Source organism: Miniopterus natalensis, chromosome 6 (assembly GCF_054644295.1).
Source record: "Miniopterus natalensis isolate mMinNat1 chromosome 6, mMinNat1.hap1, whole genome shotgun sequence".
NCBI classification, from domain to species: domain Eukaryota; kingdom Metazoa; phylum Chordata; class Mammalia; order Chiroptera; family Miniopteridae; genus Miniopterus; species Miniopterus natalensis.
The window spans coordinates 90,090,207-90,110,194 of NC_142086.1; the positions used below are offsets into that span (position 1 = coordinate 90,090,207).

Genomic DNA, 19,988 nt, shown 5'->3' on the forward strand with positions numbered 1-19,988 from the left:
AAACCATTGCATCTGCGGCCCCTGGAAAACCAGAATGTTCCCGCTGGGAGAAGCTGAAGCAGGTTATGCCCACAGCCCAGAGCTCGAGAAGGGGACAGTGGTGTTGCCCTACGTTTCGACTACGTCCAGTTTGTACAAGCAGCACATACTTGCTTTTGTGGGGTGACACGGCACCTGCTACAACCCCCCAGGTGTCCCGAGTGTGATTAACAGGCATGAAAGCAACGAGAGAAGTGCAAGCCCAGAGCCGAGGTCTGAAAGTACCATTCAGAGCACTCGTCACGTAAAAGCCACACTCAGAGGGAGTCAACAGCCTAAGACGCTTTCACAACTTAAGACAAAGACTCATGATTCTAAACGGCCAACTGAGCAGGAGAATGTTCCCCCTGATCCTCCCGGCACCACCACGAAAACAACAGAAACACAGCAGCCTCCACAAAAGTCTGGTAATGGCCACAGCTGATAAGACTTAAACTCGTCTGGAAAACTGCACTGGGCCTGAGAGGCAGGCCCCACGCTTGTTTCAACAATGACTTTCCATTCACAACAATCACAGTCAGGCTGGAGTCCAGCTGGATGTCCCTCCCATCAGCTAACTCCCTGGGTCTCGGGGAGCATTGGGGGGGCGAGCATCACCTGGGGCCTCTGCTGGGAGGGGGCGAAGGGCTGGAGCCCAGGAGAGCCGCACTCCAGCCCAACCACCTCATTTTCAGCTGGAGAGTCAAGGGTGGAAGGTTGCAAGTGACCTGCTCAGCTCAGATGGGGGTGAGGTCACTGGAAGGCGGGACGGCCGGCCCTCCCTGGACCAGTCACCGCCTCCAAGCGCCCCTCACCCGGTGGTGTCGGAGCCCAGCAGAGGCACCACCTCTTGCCCCTGTACAGCTGCTGAGTCAGATAAGCTGAGGACACCCAGGGGCAGAACGGCCACACCCGGAGACACGCTGGGCTGGCTCCAGGCCCCGAGGCTCCCTCTCTCCCTGCAGCTCAGCACCGTCCTCAGCTGTCTTCCTCGGGGCTGCGCTTTACTCTGAGAGTTTTAGAGGTGCCGTTAGGATGGCACAGCCTCTTCTTAAAAAATGTATTTTTATTGATTTTTAGAGAGAGAGGAAGGGAGAGGGAGGAACACAGATAAGAAACTTTGATTGGCTGCCTCCTGCACGCCCCTGCTGGGGATGGAGCCCACAGCCCAGGCCTGTGCCCTGGCCGGGAATCGTGACCTCCTGGTTCATAGGGCGACGCTCAACCACTGAGCCACGCCGGCCGGGTGGCACGTCCTTCACCTCCAGCTCCACAATCCCAGGACCTGCTGCCCCTGCGAAGTCTTTCAAGGTCTCGAGGGCAGCCAGTGCTCCAGCCCACAAAAAAAGACAGGAAAAGGCACGGGACCAAGGACATCGCTGTTTAATGGACACCACCGTCGAGTGTGAACGATTCTGTGTAAAACGAACCTCAATGTAAACGTGTTTCAGGCGTCACAGCCAGCAGAGGAGGGGACGCCCAGCAGGAGGGGATCGAAGGCACTTGGGCGAGTTACACGAAAGCCGTCTGCAGACGGCTCAGGATCTCGGCAGACGCCTGGAGGATCTTTAGCTCTTCTGTCCACAATGTTTCAACCAAAGTCAGCTGGTCTATCAAAGCCATTTCCTTATCTTTCATGTGAGAAACCTGGAAGTTATTTTTAAATTTTTTATAATAAAATATACATAAAAAATACCATTTTCAGCACTTTTAAATGTACAATTCAGGGGTAACATATGTTCAGAGTGTTATGTAATCATCACCAGCAGCTCTGTCCCCATTAAACACTACCCCCCCCAGCCCTGGCGTCCTGTGCCGTCCGCCTCCACGAGGTGCCTCTCTCCTCTCGGTGGAAGCGGGAAATGAGTTCCTGCGCTCGGTTCGTTTCACCCAGCACAGCGCTACCTCAAGGTTCACTATCATTTTTAAAGTCCCAGTAATGTTTTCATTCAAATGAGCTGGTTTCTCATTTAACTAAAACACTTAATAAAAATAAAAGGAGCCCGGCCGGGCGTGGCTCAGCGGTTGAGCGTCGACCTGGGATCCAGGCGATCGGGGTTCGATTCCCGGTCAGGGCACATGCCCGGGTTGCGGGCTCGATCAATGACTCTCTCATCATTGATGTTTCTCTCTCTCTCCCTCTCCTTTCCTCTCTCTGACATCAATAAAGATATATTTTATAAAAAAAAAAAAAGAAAAGAAAAAAACTGGTTACACCCATGTCCATTTGCTTAAGGCATTACCGACGTCCTGAGAAGGAGTCCCTTCCCCACCCAACACGGCCAGAACAATAACTTGGAGTCAAAGCACTTCTTTAAGGACAGGGTGCAGAATCATAGCAACATACCCTCCGCAGCACAGCATTCGTATCCTCCATCAAGTAACGGCATATTTTCTGGGCTATGTCCAAACTTGTCTTCTCGTTTGTATCTGAAATTATTTCCCCAAGAAGTACTTTTTTCCAGCATGGACTAGAACCAAAATGTTTAGTAAGATTATTTCAGCAGGGTCTCAAAAAATAAACACTTTTACACCTCAACACAACACACAAACTCCTCTCCTCTTTCCAGAGCTTAATAAAACCCGTCCGGCAGCAGGCGCCCCGCCTCCCGCAGCACCCCCCCCACCTCCCGCCTCCTGCGGGTCCTGTCCTGAAGCGGACAGTTTGTAGGGAGAAGGCACAGTGAGAACAAGCAGCGGGACTGGCGCTCTCATTGTCACGGATCCTGTCTGGCATCCGTGAGCAGCGTCACGTCCACCAGCCACAGGATCAGAGCAGGAGACAGAACAGGAAAGTGAGTCCAGAGCCGACTAAGGAGCAAAAGACAGATTTTTTCTTCTCAAGAGAAAACAGCAAACTGAACGGAACACGCGTCACAAAGTGAGATGCTACAGACAGGAGGAGTCTCGGTGAAGCCCCCTCCACAGGCGGCCTTGCCAGGTCTGTGCCATGAACGTCTGTAGGAAACGAGGCTCAGGCGCAGGCAGAGGGTACAAGTCTCAGGGCAGGCAGGAGGGAGCCACAGCAGGATGCTGAGCCACTGCGCAGGGAGAAGCAATGGGGGGGAAGGGCTGAGGAACAGATTCGGGACGTGCAGAACCTCAAGAGAAGTGTCTCGGACGGGGAGAGGCACCGGGACTGTATCTGAAAGGAAGCAGAAGGCACTGAGAAGCGCAGAGCCGCCCACAGGCCACAGGAAACAGTCTCCGCTGTCTTCAGCTTTAGGGACCAGGGCTGAAACTTCAGGAGCAGATGGCCTCTCGGGAAAGCAGGGAGGACGTCGCTATGTGCCAGGCAGAGCTTCGCGCACGGCCACTACCCTCACGGCTACCCACGGAGGGAGCGGTCAGCCCACGCTCGGCAGGGCAGCCGAGACCTGACGCCGGAGGCTCCTCAGGAACCAGCTCGTGCAAACAGACATCGGGTGGGGTCCCAGCCACGCACTTTTTCTGCCCCACCCACAAGACTGAGAAAGCCGAGGGAGCGAGGCCTCAGCTCTGCCTCTGGAAACATCCAGCTGCTGTGTTTAATTTGAGGCTGATTTGCCTGAAAAGGACTCACACCCTTTTCCAGGAGGGAGATCAAGGCGTTTACGTGGGTAAACAGGAGGTGAAATAAATGTAAGAGGAACGGACAGGAAGAGACAGCGAGGGGAGGCGGGAAGATAAGACACAGCCCGAGGCACAAGCCTCCAGATGCTGCACCTCCACCGGCCGGCCCGTCGCCTGCGTTTTCTATGAGCAGAAACAGGGAGGGACAGACAGGCCCAGAAGTCAGTGCCTGTGACACAAAATCGTGCATCTGCTGAGAACAAACAGCCATTCCCAGCGCTGAGACCAGGAGGGATTTTCCTCCCAGGCCCCTGCAGAAGGAAGGAAGCGATGTCCTAACGTAGGAGGCACCGCGAGCGAGCGCCCACACCTCTGGGCACTGTGCTCTCATCTAACCCAACCGCTCCAGGGCGGCCTCCCCAGCCTCAGGAAGCCGTCCCTGCACCCGCCTCTCACCCGAGCTCCTGCTGCGCGGAGCACACGCTCCCGGCTCCCTGACCAGCACCAGGCTGGTGAGCTCCGGGCCATGCAGCACCGCCCGGGAGCCCACCCACAGTCCCGTCCACGCTGCAGGAAGGACCGGGAGCCTGACCAGGCCGCGTGTTACGCCAGGGACTCCTCTACCTGCCTCCCCCAGGAGAACACCCAGGCCTCTCCTGGACCAGGACTCTGGATCTGCCCCCAGGGCACAACTGGGGGTCAGGAGCTCTATTGGCTGCTGGAAAACCCACCTACCCAGACTTCCCCCTGCACAGGGCCAATGCCCACACTTTGACCTGTTTACCTGAACACGGCGCTGCAGGCACCGGGGGAAATGTCTGAGTAGAGACTAAAACGCTCTCTGAACCACACACTCTATGACACTAAAGCCAGAGTTCCAGCGACAGCGAGAGCGCGGACGGGAAACGCCGCCCAGGGTGACTAAGGAACAGGCGTCCCGTGCACACAGCGGCGTCCCGGCCACGCTGGGACCACCGGCGCCACTTACAGCTCTCCAGCCTCCAGACACAACAGCTTCAGAGCCGTGAGTAGCCTCCAGGACGGTCCATCCCATCCAAACGTCAAGTTTCTAAAGTGGAGGAACAGGGACACGCTGTCAGTCGGTACTTCCTCGCCCCATGGCAAGGACAGCTTTCCTAAGCGGCCACTAAACGTGACAGAACCTGCAACCTTGGCCAGAGAGGCAAGAGAGAAAATGTGTCTGCAAATACTTGATAAAGCCCGAGTAACGCATAAATCTCATGTTAAAAAACAAAAAACTGCCCGGCCGGGCGTGACTCAGAGGTTGAGCGTCGACCTAGGATCCAGGTGATCGGGGTTAGGTTCCCGGTCAGGGCCCGTGCCCGGTTGCGGGCTCCATCCCCAGTCGGGGGCCTGCAGGAGGCGGCTGATCAATGACTCTCTCATCATTGATGTTTCTCTCTCTCTCCCCCTCTCCCTTCCTCTCTCTGAAATCAATAAAGATCTATTTAAAAAACAAAACAAAACAAAAAGTATGAGGCTACTTTCCAATTTATTTGGTCAGAAGCTGAACTTGGATGAGGGTCCTGCGGAAGGCAGGAGCCATCTGGATTATCGGGGGCCACAGAGACGGCCCTCACGCTGCAGCTGGGTCACTTACGGCTTTATCTACCTACAGGAGGGAGGGCCTTGAACCTGTCTATCCCACCTGCTGTGAAAGCACCAGCCACCCCCGGGGGCCTGAGGCCATCCCACCTCACCACACGTTAGACAAACGCTCACTGGGCTTCCACTCAGTACACACAGGGCTCTCTTCAGGAACAATAATTTCATATCTCAAGCTGGTATCTTATGTCCCTGAAACGTTTCTTACACTCCTGTGTGCCCCACAACACCAAGCAGTTTACTGCACAGAGAGTGCTCGATAAACACCTACCTGTCAACAGCTGAGCGTCAGAAGTACCTCCTACCTAAAGAACCTAACCTTCAATGTTTTCATCAGAACTTCCCGATGGAACAATGTTGGGGGAGATACACTTACTCTATGAAGTCATGATCCTTTAAAATGGAAATCTTTTTGTTCAGCTGTTTATCTGTTGACGGAAGGTATTTAACAAGCATATCTACATAAAAAAAAAAATCAGATTTAGGGTGTAACTCAGACAAAAGTATAAACCTTTCCTTCCCATTGGCAATCAAGACATATGGAAACAGTTTTACCTAATTCATAGCTAAAAGAAAATCCATTCTTCAAGTCCCTCTCACAAGGTTGTCATCAGCTCTAGAAAAGCCACAAGAACTCTGAGGCAGGGACCAAACACCCCCAACCCCGCTCACACTCCCACAAAGCAAATGGACCAGGGGACTCAGGTCCTGAAGACCCCAGCAGGCCTGCGAGGAAGCCGCCCCCCCCGAAAGAACAGGCTCTGAGCCAACGTGAGAAAACGCCCACAGCAGTAAGTGTCTAAGAGCCGGATTCACAACTGTCTGGATGCCTGTGATGACAACCACCAGCGACTGCAAGAGGACAGGCAGACATTAATAGGCTCCCTGGGGCAGCAGTCAGGAGGGGCTGCTGTGCTTTTAAATTTTCTCTTCATATCAGTTTTCATTTTTTAAAGGTAATAATAACTGATACGAAACTGTTGTTCACAAACAGGATTCCGTGGTCATCAGTATTCAACTTATTCTGATACGAGGCTAATCCCAAAGCCACCCAGGAATCCCAAAGCCAGCCCCCTTCTTGCTTTTGTTTTACTTTGGTAAATAATGTTGTGACTCTGCCTGTAGGGTGGAGCAGTGTCACCCTGACCACATCTATTCCCACCAGGACTTATACTAACACCTCCAGTCACGCAGGCAGTGGCCCTGGCCACTTCTGCACGGCCTCTGCAGCGGGGGAGCGGTCTCCTGTGCAGTTTTTCACACTACATTTGGAATTTTCATAACAAATTTAATAGCTACGCTATTATCTTAAAAACAGTTATACCAAGGATGACGGCTGCTTAATGAGACACAAAAAGAACATAAATAAAGCCAGGACTTCATCACGGCACTAGGCCCCAGAACAAGGACCGTGTAACACGACTCTCTCTGGGATGAGCACAGTGCTTTACACACAGTAGGTGCTTAATAAACGTCTATTATTTGTTGCTTTCTAATCCTGTTGTCTTTAGCGACAGTGAAATGTCTCAGTACAAAAACTTCCCCCTTTCCATCTATTAAATAGTTATCTCCTCGGCCCTTTCCCTGCTCTTCGAGTCTCCTGACCTAACGCAATAAAACTCCTCTCGGCTCTTCCCGGCCTCAGTGTCGGTCAAAGCTGCTGCTTTCACTTCATTATTTCAATCACATGGGCAGCAAGAGTAAGGCGACCCTACCTAGGAGCAAATAAGTGACACACATTTAAGGTTTGCCATTTTTATTAAAACTTAAAATAACCTCATCGCAGATGGGGGAAAGTGTGCATCTCAGTGATGAAAACCAACATCAACACCGACCTTGTGGGACGTGAACACACGCGTGGGGGTTCTGGGGGGGCACGAACCCGTACTCCAGCAGCAGCCGGTGGTTGTCGTGAGGGCCGTAGCAGATGAACACCTCCTGGTGCTGCCTACAACCCGAGCCCGTCCGAATCTCGTAACAGCGAGTCTCCTCATTAAATCCTGCTTTTACCTAGAAAGGAAAATCATTAAAGCGTTTTTTAAAGCAAAACATAAAACAAAAAGACTAAGTGACGGCTAAATGAAGCCAGATGCCCCCTCAAGCACTCATCGCTGGGCTTAACCGCACCGGGAGCAACGCCCGTCCTCACTGCAGCCCCGTGTCCGCCTCCACTCGCCCCATCGCTGCGGAGGGGGTCTGCCCAGGGCTGAGGATGGGTGAACACCTGACGCCCGAGCACGGGGGCTGCAGAGGGGAACGAGGCCAAGTCCCCATCCCCTAAGGCTGCAGAGCTCAGCAAGGGAAGAAGTTAACCAGTGAGCACAGCAAAGGTAAAAGCTGATGGGGACGCCAAGTGTAAAGGGGATGGGGGTGGGGGACGGGGCAGGAAAGGGAGCCAGGCCTCAGGACCAGCTCTGGGGGAGGGAAGACTGCACCCAGGCGGGGAGGGGGGGCAGGCTGCTGGCTAAGACCATGGGGGACACGGCACTGGGCTCCGGGGGCTGGAGAGCAGGGAGGCCACAGGGCAAAGGGAAGGACACCAGGAGGGAAAGGGGCTGGGAGCAAAGACAGGAGCACACCTGGCCAGGCGGTTCGCCCAAAGCCAGCTACACCTCTCCCTGCGGTTTCAGTACTATGCTAGGCCACAGCTTCTACATGTCCGTATCCTCCCATCGAAACAGACCGTGTCCCCTGTCAACTTCTCACCTGGACGCCCGGGCTGTGGTTCAGCAGATCCAGGTATGGGGCGAGGGCGCAGGTGTCTGGCTCTGCAGAAAGGCCCGGCCTCCGCCCACGCTTCAGGTACACAGCTCGCGTGTTGACCGTGCACCAGGCCCACAGGAAGGCACTGTAGCTGAAGATGCTCTCAGTAGCCTCAGAAAACAGAGGCTGCAGGGAAGAGAAAAGGTCCCTGGAGGACGTGAACATCTCCTGCACGCGGGTCCTCTGCTCTCTGGCCTCCGCTGCCAACCGCCTGGGAAGGAGACCCACCACTTCCGGCTCCAAGCACACGGGGCAGGTGTAGGCTTCTGGTAAAATCTGCAGGTAGGGCTTCCAGGGAGACCGAGCCCCAGCATGCTTCTCTGCGACTAAGAAGGTGCACAGAGCCAGCAGAGGAGACGGGGGAGGCTGCCACCTCAAAATTAAAAGCCAGAATAAAGGAATTACTTTTATTGGAAGATACAGACACCCTCATGGTTCGTTCTGCTCGCAGAGGGACTGGCCGGTCAGTGCTCGTCCAGTTCACTTCATCACCCGTGGGAGAGGTTCCCTCCTCAGGCTCTCCTCCCCAGAGCACCCAACACAAGTGCTCCGAGCAAGTCACACCGGCACGAGGATGGACTCAGTAGCCCGAGTCCCAGGTTTGTTTGGAAGAGGTTCCTTTCTGTAAAACACCTCTTTGCTTCCAACACGGCTCTCCAGTTTAAAGCTTTGCTGGAAGTCTTGTTTCCCTTGGGTGATGATATAGAGCATGCTGGAAAGAACCTAGACCTGCCCCAGCTCCTGGGCACACGTAGCTATTTCCACTTTAATCCTAAACTTATCATCTCTGTTGTAAATTATACACTGCAGAATTTTTATCTGTTCCCAGTAAGATGATCTCATGCTGCATGAACGTATTTAGAAAAGTTTACATGAATCTTTCAAAGTCCAGATTCCCTATTACCATACATTCTACTGAGGATCTCAGAATGATATGGAAAATAGTAATACTAAGAGCATCTTTGCCTCTACTCAGGCCAATAAAGATAAATCAATCCTGCCTTGCCAAGTGTGGCTCAGCAGTTGAGCGTCAACCTAGGATCCAGGTGATCGGGGTTCAATTCCCGGTTGGGGCACATGCCCAGATTGCGGGCTCGATCCCCAGTTGGGGGCGTACAGGAGGCAGCCGATCAATGACTCTCTCATCATTGATGTTTCTATCTCTCTCTCCCCCTCTCCTTTCCTCTCTGAAATCAACAAAGATATATTTTTTAAAAAAAGATAAATCAGTTCTTTTACAAAAGCAAGCAGGGCGAGGGGGTGGCACACATTCAGAACAACCCTGGGTTAAGAACAACACGATCTTTCAACCCTCACAATTTAGAAACCCCTCTGCTGAGGATCCTGCACACTCTGTCCTCAGATCCCAAACAGAGGCCACCAAAGCAGGAGCTGGAAGTCAGCTCTGCACTCCACACCAGCCTCCTCTCCTCCACGCCAAACAAACTCTCGAATTGTCAACAGCTCTTCCAAGTTGAAGGAAAATTCAAGCAAGTGCAATAAGGGTAAAAGTAAAAGCGTAATGAACGTCTGTGGGGCCCTACGGTGACGGAGGATGAGCCATGAGCGAGCTACCTCCACTGTCCCACGTAACGTCCATCTTCTGTAAGTGATCGATCAGGACTCTGACCCACCTCCCAGGCAGCCTCTGAAAACCCTTACAATGCAGTTACAGTGAATTAAGAACAAACTGCACAGAACAGAGCAGACCTTTCCCGTGATTTCAGGCACCGGCTGTGCAAAGGGGCCGGGTCCTCAGGAGCTCCCTCAGGTGACAGATCTGCTGCGATACTCTAAGCGAGAAGCATGTGCCAGGGGGCATGTGTGCGGTCACTTACTCAGCAACGTACGCCCCTAAGTAGCTCCTAATCACTGTGTCCGTGGTGAGCAGGCAGCTCTCAGGCAACGCAATGATCACCTGTCCCTCCTTGCCAAAGAAGAAAGCACAGTTTAGAACGCCCCTGCTTCGGGAAGGGCCTGTGAGTAGCATCTTTTGAAGTCCTCGGTTCCACCATCATCTACTAAGAACCCAGAATAACCCAACCACAGACCACCAAGGAGCCCACCAACGGACTGACTCCCAGGCCCGAGTCGGCGGGTGTAGGCGAGGCCGCTCCAGCGCAGGTCCTACGCCCCGACAGGAATCACCGGTCAACAGTGTGACTGACACCCACCGCCAGTCAACCTTTCAGCAGAAAGGAGTGTGGAAACTCGGACAACTCAAATCACATTGTTCCTTCACTTTCTTAGGCCAGGGAATTGTGCTACCCTCAGGGAACAGACAGAAACCACCTGAAAAATTCCATCCAGTGCAGCCCCATGTTCCCAGCAACGGCCTCCTCTCCACAGAACCTGCGCCACTAGCTAAAGAAAGGGCAGCCCACCCAGCACGAGGGTCTCATCTGGTCACCTGCAAAAGTATAGTTTTCAGTCCCTCCCACCGAGATAGAAACATAGAAAATTAAGATGTCAAATAACAGACACCAGAAACAAAGCACTAAGAGGCCAAACGTAAGGTCCTGCTTTCATTATAACTGGCACCTAAGTTAAAACTCTCAGCCAAAAATCACCTGGGTTGCATTTCTGGTTTCCTCATCTGTAAATCAAGATCAAGCTAGATGATCATGACCACCCCTTCCTGTCCCAACATCCATGACTTTCTGATTTTTAACAAAGTCACCTGGCTCTGGATGGGTGGCTCAGTTGGTTAGATCATCACCACATACACCAAAGGTCGTGGGTTCAATTCCAGGTCGGGGGCGCATATAGGAGGCAACCGATCAATGTTTCTCTCTCACGTCGATGTTTCTCTCTCTCTCTCAAAAATCAATAAAAACATATCCTCAGGTGAGGATTTTAAAAAGCCACTTGATAAAATGGTCATGTCTTCATTGGGGTAAATCTCTTAAACATCAAAACTCATCAAACTGGACACTTAAAATCCGTGCATTCCACTCTGTAAAATATGTCTCAATTTTCAGGAAGTTTAACAGAAAAGTCACATTTAAAAGTACATGTAAAGCGCCCGGCCGGGCGTGGCTCAGTGGTTGAGCGTCGACCTGGGATCCAGGAGATGGGGGCTCGATTCCTGGTCAGGGCGCATGCCCGGGTTGCGGGCTCGATCGATAACTCTCTCATCATTGATGTTTCTCTCTCTCTCTCCCTCTCCTTTCCTTTCTCTGAAGTCAATAAAAATATGTTTAAAACTAAATAAATAAAAGTACATGTAAAGCAATTGCTAATTTTCATTTCACAGTCTAACAAAAATGACCTATGTCACTGCTGTGTATGTGAGAGGTGCATTCCTCCTCCCCAAATTCTGCTACAGGATGAAGTCAATTATACCTCCGTTCAAAAATACTACACAACAGTATGAATGTACTTGATACTAATAAGCTGCACACTTAAAATGGTTAGGATGGTAAATGCTATGTTATGTATATTTTGCCACAATTAAAAATTATAAAATAATAAAAAATTAAAATAGCATAATAGAATTACAACATTAAAAGTTACCATTCTTTATGCTACACATATGGCTGGATTTTATATAAATTAAAAAATTAAAAATAAATTAAAATAATTTTAAATAAAAATAATTAAAGATAAGGAATTAATTTGTAGCTTACAGAAGACTGTGCTTTAAACAGCACAGAAAGAACTACATGGACCCTGTGGATCACCTGTGCCATTCACTGCCTCGCTTTCCAGGTGAGGAAACAAGCCAAGGTTAGGAGCCCTCGTGCTGGTCGTGTGGTGCCGGAGCCACAGCAAGCTGAAGGCCACCCTGGGAGGGCTCCGAGGCCCCCTCCCCCTGCTTGCTCTTGCTCGGCTCTGCGTACTCCACTATGCACAGCCTCAGAGATGAGAGCGGCTCCCTCCACGGGCACTTTTAAAATATGATCTGATTTATAAAATCTGCCGTGGCACAGACTGCTGGCTGCCCACCCCAACAAGCCCTCTCTCCCCTCACTACCGCAATCCCATCCAAAGGGATTGACGACAGATCTCTCAGCAGCTGCAGGGGCTGTGTACCAATCGCTGGCAGCTGAGATGAGGCTGGAATTTCCTTGACGGGAGGAAATCTGCCCTTCCTCACCCCCTTGCTTGGTCCTGTGCTCAAGCTCCAGGACCTACACGCTGAACCTGGGGTGTCGGGCTCCCTCTGGGAAGTGGGTAGAGAGCTGGAAAGAGCCTGGGCCTCTACTGACCACCGGAACACACCAGCCAGCCAGGTCTGTCTGACCAGGCGTGTTCACATGCCGGCAAAATAAACCTCTGCTCTGTGTGAGCACCGCTACTCTGGGTTTGCCCAGAGCTGTACTGACACGTATCTATTAGGTGAAAAATGACTGTATGTCGGGCATACTTTCTAATCCTCACCTGGGGCTCTTTCCCTTGCTTTTCAGAAGGGGGGGAGGGGAGCAGGAGAGAAACATCCATGTGAGAGAGACGCACGTCATTGGTGGCCTCCCGCTCGCCCACCAACCAGGGCTGGGGATGGAGCCTGCAACCGAGGTGCATGCCCTTGGCTGGAATCAGACCTGGGACCCACCAGTCTGTGGGCCGATGCTCCACCCACTGAGGCAAACGGGCCAGGGCTGTCAGACATATTTTAATTCCCTTCGCTTCAACCACAAAAACAAAGCAGCAAAATCTACACTGGGTTTCAAGGAGAAGAGAGGTTCTCACCTGCAGGGACGTTCTGCTCCTCAGCCCTCGTCCTGTATCTGGGAACACAGAGAACACAAGGTAAATCCTACTCAGCTTCCAGGTCTCAGCACTATCTGAACAGAAGACATGAATGAACCTCAAAAAGACACGGAGCTGGGGCGGGTGTCTGGCATCCTTTGAGTCCTAGAGCATCCAGCAACTCTTCTGCAGAACGGCTGACCCCCCTTTGGGTTTGCAATCCTCGAAAGGCCAAGTGAGTCTCAGAGTCAGTACCTGAAGATCATGCACCGTCTACAGACCTGCTGCTGGGTCTCTACAGGAACCTTCAAGCTGACCTCCACCCCCGGACCTCCCAGCTGAGGGGGCTGAGGCTTCTTGGACTGACCGACGAGATCTCTTGGACTGAGCAACAATAAGGCCCAGTCCAGTCCCACACAGCCTGTGGACACCCTCCTATCCTTGGCCGGGCAACCATTAAACTGGGTGCTTCCCTTCACTAGGCGAGCTCAGCAGGGTAGACCCAGGGCCAGCTGCTCCCCGAGAGCCAAAGCCTTGGCCAGAGCAGTCACAACAACAGGGACATCACCAGCTGCACTGTCATCACCACCAACATCCCGGAGTTCACCCCTCCGTGCCTAAGCTCCCCCTGCAATGGTTGAATGACAGCTTTTTTGGCAGGTACAGCTGTAATAGGACCAGTAAATATCATATGGGGTCTTCTTGCCCTTTTCTCTCCCAGTCTGGAGGGAATACAGTTTGGCACAGTCTCCGAGGGACTGTGGGAGCTCCTGGTTCATGGAGGGAATTCCCGCCTGGTGTCCTGAATTAAGTGTCCAGAGAGTTTGACTTGATGATACTAACTCATCTCCCCACTCAGAAGTGTGCCGCCTGATCAGACCCCTGGTTTTGGCTTTAAGAACTTACTAATTTCTGTGTGTGCCCCATGGTGGGGTTAACCATCCTGTGGGCCAAACCTTTCCTGGAATCAATTACTCAAAAAATGAATTTTGGTTTCCTCTGGGGACCTCCTTTAAAAGACTTGTATGATAATTTAAGTGGAAGTTTGTCTCCAAACATACACAGGGTGCACAAAGGTAGGTTCACAGTTGAGACACAAAAAATACAGTAATTAATAAATCATAATACAAGAATAAACTGCGTTTCGCATCCTCACAACTGTAAACCTACGTCTGCCAACCACTGTATGAACAGAGCCTGGCATACAGGATAGAGCTGGAAGAGTTTCTATAGTAGTGTTCAAGGCCAGCAAACAGGCCACAGTCACCACACTTACTAAGGGAGGCGGGAAGTGGCCAGGAGGACCTTATAAAAGTGACGCTTACTACAGACTTCTCACTGCCTTGAGGTTCCTGCTACCATAGGTCTTACCCAGGGGGCCAGATACACCCAGTGCTTGGTGGTGAAAGGAAACATTGGGGTCAGTTCCTAAAGCACAATTCAGGTGGAAGTCTGGACACTGAACCTTGCTAGATACTGAGGAGCCTCGCCTTGCCCCACCCACCACAGCTAATTTAGGTTCAATTCCCCTAAATGGTGTGCACTTTCACAGACTGCCGTGAATGTTTCTTTCTACCTCACGTAAGAGCTGAAGACATATAAAGGACCCGGAGCAGGTGTTACGTGAATGTTTGTGCCCCGCCCCCCAAATCCACATGTTGAAATCCTAACCCTGACGTGGTAGCCCTAGGAGGCAGGGCCCTTGGCAAGTGATGAGGTCACAGGGTGGAGTCCTCCTAAATGAATTTTAGTGCTTTTAAAAACAGATGTGGGAGCTTGCTCCATTCCCCTGTGCTCGCCCTGTGAGGACACCAGGAGATAGGGGCAATCTGCAAACCAGGAATCAGCCCTCATCAGAAGCTGAGTCTGCCCCCACCATGATTCCACACTTCCCAGCCTCCAGAACAGTGAGAAATAAGCTGTGGTTGAAGTCCCCGGTCCATAGTGATCCGTTACGCACCCCAAGCTGACGAAGACAGAGGTTCCGGGCCCCCAGACTATAAGCAGTGGGCGCTGATCACTGCCAACCCATTCTGCTTCAGCTCCTCCAGGACCAGGAGTCCGGGAGTGGGCCTGGAGATTGTTCCCACTTTCACACAGTAACTCTCCACTGCTCCAAAGATCAACAGGTTATGTACCTCCAGGCATTTCATTTAAACTACTTGTCACTTCCTGCTTGACAATCTTAACCCTGTCCTTAAGGCAGAGTGACAGCTGAGGAGTAGGCAGGCCTGAGGCACAGTGCGTCCCTCCTGAGGACTTTCTCTTGATTGAGAACTCCCTCCAGTAAAACCTAAGAGCACGGCCTTTACTAACTGCTCCTTGACACACAAACCCAGGAAGTTAAACATTCTGTTAACAGGGGTGTTAACAGAGCAGGGGTGAGGAATATCCGGCCCGCAGGCCATATAAGGCCCACGAAATCATTTGGTCTGGCCCTGCCAAGGCAATAATTAGCTTTATTCATGGCTAATTTTTAAGTTGATAATTCTATATGGCCCACAAATGATGTTATAAATATCCAAATGGCCCTTGGCAGAAAAAAGGTTCCCCACCCCTGTGTTAAAGGCTGACAAATACAATTCACCATCAAGAGCGGCCCCAACAGAAAACGGCTCAAGTCAAGCATTTTAGCCCAAAGTCACCCTGTGTAACTGACGCACAGTGAGCAACTTTAAACACATCACCTACCTCAAGCAGGAGCACACACAGTAAACCATTTATCTTGGGGGGTGTATAAGGAAGTTACTTTGCTCGAAGTTAAATAACCTGATGGGTACTTGAATAATAAATCATTTTAATGGCCAAGGGGAGCATGCAGAGCATATGATTTAAATTTTCTACCAGGCAAAATGTCCGATGTAGAATTTCAAGGCCCTAATCACACAGCTGTCTCTCTGCGCTGGAGCAGACCCCAAATCTTTCTGAAGAGCATCCTGATCCTCCCGTGGCCACCTCAAGCCCACTTCTGGAAAGAACCAGGTGGCCTTGAAGCAGGCACACGCCCACAGGAAGCTGCCCGGCTTCCGTAAGAGAACATCCCAGAAGGGAATGCTAATCCAAACTCCATGACAAGATGCTCTATTTCCAGAAAAGAATATTAATCCAACTTCCACAACAAGCTGCTCAAACTCCAGAAGAGAACATGAATCCACCTCTGCTCAGGTGACGGCTGAAGTTCAGGCCACAAAGGCCTCCTCCTCCAAGACTTGGGGGGCAAAGCAACAGAGCAGCTGAGGCCTTCCTGGGACTCCTGTCCTCCAGCCGCACGCCAAGAACAAGCAGCCCACGGCCACTTGGAAAACTATTTTGCCTCCCCTGAGCTATGAGAGGATGCCATCAGCCTGCGTGGTCTGAAAAGCCCCATGAAATCACCGTGTCCATGAGGACACCATTCTCCACGCTACACAAATGTCTTCCCTATGAGGACCCAGCGGAGACTTTCCCTCAAATCTCAGTCCAGGAACACCTGCACTTCCGCTGAGTGAACAGCTTAGGGTTATGGAGCACTAGGACTCAGGTAACTGCCTACGCTGCTGGGGGGCAGCATCGAATGTGTGGCTCACCTGAGAGGAGCACCGTGGCCTTTACATATAATCCTTATTCCTGCCTTTGCCTGATTTTTCTCTTCTCATTTCCCTTTTTTAATTTGGAATTTTATTTCACCATTTTGCAATTTCTCCCCACAAGCCACTTCAATTTACTTTTAGAACAAGATAGAGTATGTTAACCCATCTTCACAAATATTATAGCTAGAGGGCAGGAAGCCTGACACACGAGACATGCTCCCAGAGAGGACACAGCCACCTGCAAGACTCACCCCTGCTTTCCTGTCACCTGTGCCCGCATCTCATGTGACAAAGGTCATGAGAACTGAAAGCCAGGCTTACCTGGAAAACAAGCAGGTACTAAGTTTGTATCTTCAAACTTCCTATCTTTCAGCCACTTCTTAAGCTCTATAAATTCAGGCTTGTAGCTCTCATTCACTAATCAATGGAAAGAAAAAATGGTGGTTAAAATCACTGTACAACCAGATCACCACTTAAAAAGAAAATGTAACAAATTGCCTCAGTGTTATAAAAAGAAATAAATTTTAAAATGTAAAAGCAATGTAAACTAAAAAGGAAAAACCGTACGATCATCTCAAAGAGGCCAGAGAAGCAACTGGTAAAACCCAACGTTATGAATGTGGTACCTTCCAGCTGGCCAAGCACTCTCACACACAGAATGTGGCACGTCACTCAGGCTGAGTTACACTGAACTGGAAATGATGAATTTACATACAAACACTGATACCTCACAGGTAATTAGAAGTCAGGAGACAGGTTAGGACTAGAAAGAGAAACCTGGGAGCCATCCCCAGAGGAGACAGCTGAGGAATGTTCCCACAGGGTTAAGAACAGCACAATGGTGCGGTGACAGAGACTATTAAGAAGTGCCCTCTGTGAACACTGCCCATGTGCCTTTGAGGAGCTACCTGCATCTGCTAATACCAAGCAGCAAAGGTTTCTTTTTTCATCACTGGCACCAAAACAGATCAGAACCGTACCTCCTCGGGACTCAGAACCTCCGCAGAGCCTCCGTCTTCTGGCCCGGCTTGTCCTGCCTCTTCTCTTCCTCATACTAAAACGCAGTCCTGTTCATGAGCCCCATCTGAGATGAAAAGCATTCCCTTCGCCTCTTCCTCCAGTACATGATAATCACTGTCCTTTGTACCTATAGATTTAAATAGACAAACATCTATTATTTGATGACCCATTTCTCTGAAGTGTTTTTGGATGCAGAACATTTATACTGTGAGTGAAATCATGACCCCTTGTGCAGTAATGGAATGCCCATTTTACTGGTCCCTTTAAAAGACTTCTTTTAATAAATGTTTTCCTATATGTGTATTTCTTAATCCTTACATGAGGATATGTGGGGTTTTTAAAATTGATTTTAGAGAGAGGAAGAGAGAGAAACATCAATGTGAGATAGAACCTTCAACCTAGGTACGTGCCCTGACCGGGAATTAAACCCACCACCTTTCGTTATATGGTAGGATATTCCAATCAACTGAGCCGAACTGCCCAGGGCTAAAACAGTTCTATCTTGAGGTCCTACTAACTGAAGAATAATCACAGAAATCCTCCTAACTGATTTGATAATCATGTGTTTTGGTGACTTATGCATCTCAATTCTAACCAACATTTACTAAACACCAACATAATTATGCTTTTGAATTAACAATGGCCGTGAAGCCCCCATCAGCTAGGAATTCTTAAGAAAAAAACACCACCAAGATCCTGAAGTAAATATAATTAAGTGGGGGTCTGCCACAGATCAGGGAGAGAATGGGAGCCACCAAGCAGTGATCATAAAATCTAAAATGACTCCTAGAGCTCCTACACGTTACAGTGCTTCCTCGGAAGCATAACAGTGAACTCCATGAACAGCGGCGGGATTCAGGGAATGGAGTATTATGCAGCCGCTAACAGGGAGAAATGCATGCTAAGATGTAACGCTGTCCGAGGCCTGTCAAGCGAAAGAACAAAGTTGCAGAATGTTACGAACTCAATGATGCCTCTTAGGTTGGCTTTCGAGCACATCACGGACGTTTATAAAACCAAAGGACTGAAGGAGAGGCATCAAGGCTGTGCGGGGGGGCAGGGGGGCACTGTTACTTCCGCAGCCTCTCCTGTGCCTCGCAACCTAGGCCTGTGCGGCACATGCGGATGCGCGTGCACGTGAACCACACAACCGCCCGCGAAATCCACGCCCATACCCGGGAACGACTAGGAGACAAGGGCCCAGGCGCTGTGGGCGGCCCGCGTCGGCCCGGGAGGGTCACCGGTCCGTCTACTGACAGGTGGCGAGGCGGGTCCCAGGGCTAGTCCCCGGCTCGCCCCGAAACCCCCACCCCCACCCCCGCCGGGTGCCCAGCGCTCCGCCCGCAACGCACCCGGGCAGGATGCGCGCGGGTCCCTGGGTCCGCCGAGCAGGCTTCGCACGTGGGGCCGCGGGGACCACCCGGCCCACCGCACCGCCCTCCCCGCGTCCCCAGGCAGGACGCCAGCCGCCCGCACGCCCCGCACGCCCCGCGCCGCCCGCACGCCCCGCGCCGCCCGCACGCCCCGCGCCGCCCGCACGCCCACGCCCCGCGCCGCCGCCTCCCGGGCCCGCGGGTGACAAAGCCCCCCTGCGGCCCCTCCGCGCCCCTCCCCAGCCCGCCCCGCAGCTGCAGCTCAGGGTCCCGCCCTCGCCGAGGGAGCGGCTCCCGGCGGCGCGCTGGGAACTCAGCTCTTCTTACATCAAAAACCTGAAACCAAAGCCAAGCTCCAGCCGGCGCCGGCTCCGTTACCCGGGCAACCGAGGCCCGGCCCGGAAGTGCTTCCGGCTCCCGGCTCCCGGGTCCGCGGCTCGGCCCGCGAGGTGGCGGTGGGGCAGGCGAGGCCCGCGGAGCCCCCGCCACCCAGGAGCCCCGAGGGCAGGACGCGGCCGCGCGGGGGGGGGGGGGGGGGCTGGCCGGGGAGCCCCGTCGCTGGGAGCCGCGTGCTTGCGGGCGCGTGCGCAGTGTGCCCGGAAGCGCCGAGGAGGCACCCGCCCGCCCGGGTCCGTCCCCCGACCCCGAGCCCGGGGTAGGGAGGCTCGCGGGCCCCGGGGCCGGCCGGGAGCCTGCGCTCCGAAGGGCGGGCCGCGCAGTCGCCCCCCTAGTACAAGGGAGGGACCTCCCGGTGGCGCCCCAGGCCCGGCCCCCAGGGAAGGCGCCCAACCTGCCCTTTGGTCCGCCGACCTCCGCCTGCCCCCGGAACCAAGCAGCCCCGGCAGCCACGGCTTCCACCCGGCCCCGCTCCCCGCCCCCGCTCCCCGGCTGGCGAGCCCGCCCCTCCCCCTCGCCGCCCGGTGGTCCCAGCCTCCGCCTGGCAGGAGAATTCCACCTTTTTTTTTTTTTTTTAATATGGTCTTACTGATTTTTTTTTTTTTTTAGAGAGAGAGAGACATTTATGAGAAAGAAACACCGGTTGCCTCCTGCACGCCCCCTAGTGGGGACCAGGCTGCAGCCCCGCACGAGCGAGACTGAGCAGCCACCGGGGACTTGGTCCTCGGGCCCAGCTCAGCCCCTGGGCCGCGCCGGCCGGGCCCTTTTTTTCCCTTCTGCTTAAATCCTCACCCGAGGACATGTGTAGAAAGAGGAGGAGCGGGAGAAAGAGAAAGAAACATTGATGAGAGAGAGGGAAGCGCCCATCGGCTGCCTCACGGAGGCGCCGTGACCTGGGACAGAACCTCCAACCTGGGTTTGCGCCCGACGGGGAACTGAACCCTCCGCCCTTCAGCACCAGCCAGGGAGAGAACCCTGT

At 52.5% G+C, this 19,988-nt stretch overlaps 1 protein-coding gene across 7 annotated transcripts; it reads right to left on the reverse strand.

Annotated features, from left to right (window-relative positions):
- Positions 1–1,385: 1,385 nt before the first annotated feature.
- Positions 1,386–19,032, reverse strand: SETD4 (SET domain containing 4). Of its 7 annotated transcripts, none has more exons than XM_087818479.1 (11): positions 18,941–19,032; positions 17,201–17,367; positions 16,542–16,637; positions 12,652–12,689; positions 9,798–9,886; positions 7,903–8,332; positions 7,032–7,206; positions 5,573–5,654; positions 4,559–4,639; positions 2,366–2,489; positions 1,386–1,665 (listed from the first exon to the last, which is right to left on the reverse strand). In XM_087818479.1, the coding sequence occupies exons 2-11, from the start codon at positions 17,271–17,273 to the stop codon at positions 1,531–1,533; spliced, it is 1,323 nt and encodes a 440-aa protein (XP_087674605.1). In that variant the 5' UTR covers positions 17,274–17,367; positions 18,941–19,032; the 3' UTR covers positions 1,386–1,530. The 7 variants fall into 7 exon arrangements, 6 of the variants coding, with proteins under 6 accessions (XP_087674605.1, XP_087674606.1, XP_087674601.1 ...); XM_087818480.1 differs by lacking the exon at positions 18,941–19,032 and adding an exon at positions 18,593–18,667; XM_087818475.1 differs by lacking the exon at positions 18,941–19,032 and adding an exon at positions 18,205–18,326.
- Between the last annotated feature and the right edge of the window lie 956 nt (positions 19,033–19,988).